The 6,000-nt window shown below is 45.2% G+C and overlaps 1 protein-coding gene across 1 annotated transcript in view; it reads right to left on the bottom strand.

Moving 5' to 3' along the window:
- DHX9 (DExH-box helicase 9) overlaps nt 1-5,742 on the bottom strand; it is a 59,283-nt gene extending 53,541 nt beyond the window's left edge. The window contains exons 1-3 of the mRNA XM_055319304.1: nt 5,615-5,742; nt 1,761-1,893; nt 1,023-1,163 (exon numbers count right to left, since the gene is read on the bottom strand). Of these exons, the coding sequence (XP_055175279.1) occupies nt 1,023-1,163; nt 1,761-1,871 (252 nt within the window). The 5' untranslated portion in view covers nt 1,872-1,893; nt 5,615-5,742. The remainder of the gene's footprint in view (nt 1-1,022; nt 1,164-1,760; nt 1,894-5,614) is intronic.
- Nucleotides 5,743-6,000: the final 258 nt, after the last annotated feature.

The following is a 6,000-nucleotide window of genomic DNA, read 5'->3' on the forward strand; positions in this document are numbered from 1 at the left end:
TCACATAAAAGAAAATTAAGAATTTGTCACCTGCAGACCTACACTTTGAGAGGAAGAGGCCAAAAGATACAGAATAGGTCATAACAGATGGAGTAAATCCCAATGTTCCAAATATTTGGAAGATATTTGCAACATTCTTTTCATAGCTGGAAAGAATCTCTAAGATCATCTTGTCCAATCCCTTCATTTCTCAGATAGGCCAACCATTTGCAATTATCTAGTGGTACAATATACTACAGAGTGAGTCTCTTAACTTCTGGGTCAAAGCAATGGAAGGAAATAAAACATACACATTAAGCTTTATAAATAAGTCAGAATACAAACAGTGAAAATAAATTGTTAAAATATAGTTTTCCTAAAGTTTTGATAAAAACTGAATCTTTTAAGTTACCTTAGGTATTTATTTAAATCATAATGTGAATCTTCTTATATTGTTATGAATTCCTCTATTTTTGTGAAAACTCAATTTTCATTTTTAATTAAATGCAAAATAAAGTGTATCAAAAACACTAGAAGGGAGTCTTTGTTGCATATTTACACAATATAAATGAAGTAATCACAGTATCAAAAACACAAGAATGATACGCCATTGCACAAAATAGAATTTTTCCTCTGCTGTAACAAGGAACTGTCAATGGGGGTATACGCTGTGTCCTAAGGTATTTCTGATTTTTATAGTGTGTGTGCATATAATGTTCTCTATATTTTATTTTTATGTTCTGTATATCTTTTCAAGTATACAGAACTGAAAATTAGCTCATGAATGAATGAAATATATAAAACCATAAGACACACAGATAAAGGAATTTCCCAACCCCACAAGTCAGGTACATAATGAGAATAATATCCCAATCCTCAGGAACTCATCCCAAGGCTCTGAGAAAACAAGATTCTAAGGTTCACCAAAGAACACATTAATATATTTAAAAACATCACTGAAAAATCATCACCCTGTGTCTTTATACATAGGGTTGGCATGACCTTGTGACATATATTTTAAGTGCTGGACCATAAGCACTTACCCCAATAGCTGGGACTTCCTCACTCTTTACTTCATTTATCCGAACCAAATAGTTCACAAAATCTCTGGCAGCATTGCTCTGTGCATCTTTTTTATTGGTGGAATTGCCCATGCCAATGTAATTATAACCTTCCACTCGAACCTTTAACAGTCAGGAAAAAAATGTATTAGAAGAGACTAACTCAGGTAATTCTGGGATTTAAAAAATATGTAATTCAATAGTTCATTAAGAGGTAATAGTCAAACTTTGAAGATATACCCTATAAAAACATTGAAAATAACATATCCAAAAGAATTTACAAGCTAACTTATAAGAAAGCTTGAATTGTTTTCCACTGATAAATATAAAAACAATATTAATTTATATGGCTCAGATATTCTCTTCTGTAACAGAATGTTCCACATTAAAATCTGATTTCATAAGACTCAAGAACAAGCTCCTCATCTGTATTTAAACAACTTGAGGCAATCAGGAATCTACTTTCTACAGGAATTAGTAAAACTGCAAACAGCAGTACTGGGGAAGCTGAGGAAGATACATGTTCTAACCAGAATAATTCACCTTTCAGATTTGTTTTAAAAGTAACACTCACTTGAAAATGATTTATAATGAAACAGAATAGCAGGCAAGCGACAATAAAGAACAAACAACACATTACTCTTTCCAAACAGAAAATACTGTTCTAATACCAAAATAAGTGTCAAAAATCACATAAATGTAAATTGTATTCTGTAGTACCTCACACATGAATTTCTGCCTGTTTTTGTTCCCCACTGCTCTAATTTCATAGGATGGGGTCATCTTCCTTTTGCCACACCAGGCATACAGAAAATTTTTAACATCACCCATGATTCAAGTATCTTCTTCAGACCTAAGAAAACAAAAATTACATCACATTATTTATAAGAGCAAACACTGCAAAGGACCAGTATCTTTGGTTAACCGAAAAAAATCTAGATTAAACACAGGATATTCTATCAGGCTATTAAAATTGCCTATGACAAAATTTTAATGACATAGTTGGAAAGCCTACAACATGTTATATGAAAGGCAGGATACAAAACTACACAATTTGAACTATATAAAAGGATACATGCATAAATCAAGACCGAAAAAGAAATATCCTTCAAAATGGTTACCTTTGGGTGACTACAAGTGATTCTAAATCGCCCTTTTTATTCTGAGAGAGGAAGAGAGATAATTTTAAGCAGGTTCCAAGCCAGCACGGAACCTGTAAAAGGTCTCTATTTCACCACCCAGGTACCCATGACCTTTCCTTAAAAACATTTTATGAGGTGCCTGGATAGCTCAGTCAGATGAGCAGGTGATTCTGGATTTCAGCTGGGGTCATGATCTCAGGGTCCTGGGACTGGGCTCTGCATCAGGCTCTGTTTGGGCACTGGACAGAGTCCACTTGAGGATGCTCTCTGCCCCTCCCCCACTCATGCATGGGCATGTGCTCTCTCAAATGAATCTTTAAAAAAATTTTAGGTAATGTCCTCCTTTTTACAATAGGCATCTTATGTGTTTTAACTCATTTAACCCTCAAACAATGGGAGATAATTATATGGTAAATACTATACTATTATCACCTCTATGCAAAGAAGAAACAAGGCAATAGAAAGTTTAGCTTCCAAATCACCCACTGTGGAGGCATAAATTCAAACTACAAGATTAAGAAACGGTCATCCATCATGTTGTGTGTAAATCGGAGTGTTTATTCTCATTCTGAGGTGTCTCCTAGGAGACCGGCCTCAAAGTTGTAGGTTATGTATCACACTACTAAGTCCAAATACACCAAGTATTCAGTACTTAGACTAAAAACACTAATCTGGGGCAGCCCCGGTGGTGCAGCAGTACAGCGCCGCCTGCAGCCCAGGGCGTGATCCCGGAGACCCTGGATCCCACGTCAGGCTCTCTGTATGGTGCCTGCTTCTCCCTCTGCCTGTGTCTCTGTCTCTCTCTCTCTCTGTGTCTCTATGAATAAATAAATAAAATCTTAAAAAGATAATAAAAATAAAAATACTAATCTGTTAAGTACCCAATCTCTCCTTTAGGCCTTTTTATTCATTATAATTTGAGGATACTATGTTTTCTTGATATGCACCATACCATATTTGTTGGCACTCTCCCTCTAAACTAGTTTATAAATACACCAAATGATATGGAGCCTATGAGTCTAAAATCTGAATCTAGGGATGCCTGGGTGGCTCAGCAGTTGAGCACCTGCGTTTGGCCCAGGCCATGATCATGGAGTCCCCGGATCTAGTCCTGCGTCGGGTTCCCTGCTTGGAGCCTGCTTCTCCCTCTGCCTGTGTCTGTGCCTCTCTCTCTGTGTGTCTCTCATGAATAAATATATAAAATCTTTAAAAAAAAATCTGAATCTAAATCAAAAGATATATGAAGGATGCCTGGGTGGCTCAATTAAGCCTCTGACTCTTGATTTCGGCTAGGGCCACAATCAGGGAGGGTCATGGGATAGAGCCCTGGGTGGGTTCTGAGCTCAACAGGGAGTCTGCTGGAGATTCTCTTTCCCCCTCCCTCTGCTCCTCATTGCACATATGTGCGTGCGCGCGCTCTCTCTCTCAAAATAAATAATAAATATTTAAAAAAAGGCAAGATATCTAAGACCAAATCTAATCTGGATAAAATATGCAAAAAAAATAGCTTGTGTGTGAGAAGAAACCCCATTACTTCTTCTGTTCAGTGCATTTTGTTAGCACCTAAATCTAACATCATGATACTGGACCCTCGTATAAGGTTATTCTGTAGCCACAGGTCAACCTGGGTAAATCCTATTGACCGAAAAGCGGTGGAAAGCTCCCGATGTCCATCTGTAAATTCCACCCCTGAATAATCAACTAAAAAAAAACCAAACAAACAAAAAGAAACAAAGCCAAAAAGCAAGAACCTCAGGGTGAAGGAGTACCATGTAATATGAAAGACTACACTATCAAATTCCTTCCTTGGGCAGTCTCAACGAACGCCATTATACTCAATTATCAACTATACGCTGACCGTGCCCAAATATATATTGAAATAGTCTTTTCAAAGCTCCAAAATCAAGTATCATCCAACTACGGCACTCACGTGCAAACGCTAACCTGACATCTCAGTAAAAACAGACGTTTCCTTTCCACACCTGCCCCTTCCTCCCCGCAGTCCAAGTGTTTCCACCTCCTGAAATGGCACCGCCAAGTTACCCCCGTCACAACCCGGGAGTCCTACGCTCCCTTAATAATACCCTCCACAGGGGATCCCTGGGTGGCGCAGCGGTTTGGCGCCTGCCTTTGGCCCAGGACGCGATCCTGGAGACCCGGGATCGAATCCCACGTCGGGCTCCCGGTGCATGGAGCCTGCTTCTCCCTCTGCCTATGTCTCTGCCTCTCTCTCTCTCTCTGTGACTATCATAAATAAATAAAAATTTAAAAAAAAAAAAAAATAATACCCTCCACAGCCATCCCTTGGAGGACTCTCCGTGTGCACACCAGGCAGTAAAGCCTTAGGGGGTCATCTACATGTAAACGACTTTTCCTAGACCCTTACAATAATTATACGGATGAGAATACTTATTCTCCCCGTTTACATACAGATGAATAAACTGAGACCAAAAAAAAAAAAAAAAAAAACCCACAAAAATCCCAAAATCCTTTGCCCCAGAGAAGACAAGAGCTCTCAGCTGGGAGAAGCCAGACTTCCAAGCCGGGTAGGCGGACTCCTGACCTACACGCCATTCCGCCTCCAAAACCAGTTTTGCACCCCCCGCGCGTCTGTCCGTCCGTCCGTCCCCCTGCCACCACTGCCGCACCCCCCAGCCTCCTGCAATCACGCCCTGGATCTAGGTATCTAGATCGCCGTTTTTCACGCTGACCGTCCTGAAACCCATTCTCTCCACCCCTCAAAATACGCTCGAGGTACCAGGGCCTCCTTGCCGTTTCTCCCCCAAGTCCCGCCCTCAAGCGCTAACTGATCCCGCATCTCGGAGCTGACGCATCCTCGACCTCGTCGGCTCGGCAAGTCCTCTCTGTCCCCGCCCCCCCCCACCCCCCCCCGGGTGACACCAGCCTTCTCCCTCGACGACCTTCCATTTTCTCGAGCTTCTGACTGCAGCCTGCAGACGCTGGTGTCGCCGGAGCCTCCTCCCACCGCCGAAGCCTCCCCGCGGAAGAGGGAGGGACTGCGCCCCCACGTGCTCACGGCCCCGCCACCGCACCCGCAGGACAGCGCCCGGTCTTTGTGGCCGGAATGAATGGATGAAGGGCCTCGGGCGTGCGCGGCGTCACGGCGGCCTCGCCAGCCCCGCGACCCGGCCAAGAGCAGCCAGGGCGTGCAGGCCGCGGGAGAAAGTGGGGCTCGGGGCTGCGGACAAGGGTGTGTGTGGGGGAGGGGGTAACGGGTCCACCGCACGGGCCCGGGCAGCGGAGGGAGGGGGAGGCGCGGCGAGCCGCAGGCAGCCCGTAATCCGGGAACCCAGCGGGCGCCTCGCCCCTTCCCCCACCCGCCACCGCCGCCCGCGCTTCGCAACAAAGCCCGGCTGCAGGAGCGCGGGGCCCCGCGCCCCACAACGGGTGGCAAAGACGTCTCTACCCTACCGGCGTCCGCCTTCCGGTGTCCGAGAACGCAGCCCTCTCAGAACCCTCCGTGGCCGCGGCCTCCCTCAGAGACGCCCGCTCAACGCACCGCAGCTTGCGCGGAGGCGGCGGAGAAAATGGCTCCGACGGCTGCGCCAGGGGGGCGGGGCCAGCGCGCGTACGCATGCGCAGGGAGCGAGCTCGGGCCGCGGGCGCCCCGGCGGAGGGGCGGGGCCGCGGGCGCCCCGGGGGGAGGGGCGGGGCCGCGGCTACCGTGCCCGCGCGTGGCGTCCGGTTGCCAAGGAGATCCAGACCCCATTCTTCCCGTGCTGTGCTACCTACCCTAGACTCCCTTGGATAGATATGGAGGGCTGTAAATGATATAGATGTCAAGGACAGGTATAGGG

This window comes from Nyctereutes procyonoides, unplaced genomic scaffold (assembly GCF_905146905.1).
Source record: "Nyctereutes procyonoides isolate TBG_1078 unplaced genomic scaffold, NYPRO_anot_genome, whole genome shotgun sequence".
NCBI lineage: Eukaryota > Metazoa > Chordata > Mammalia > Carnivora > Canidae > Nyctereutes > Nyctereutes procyonoides.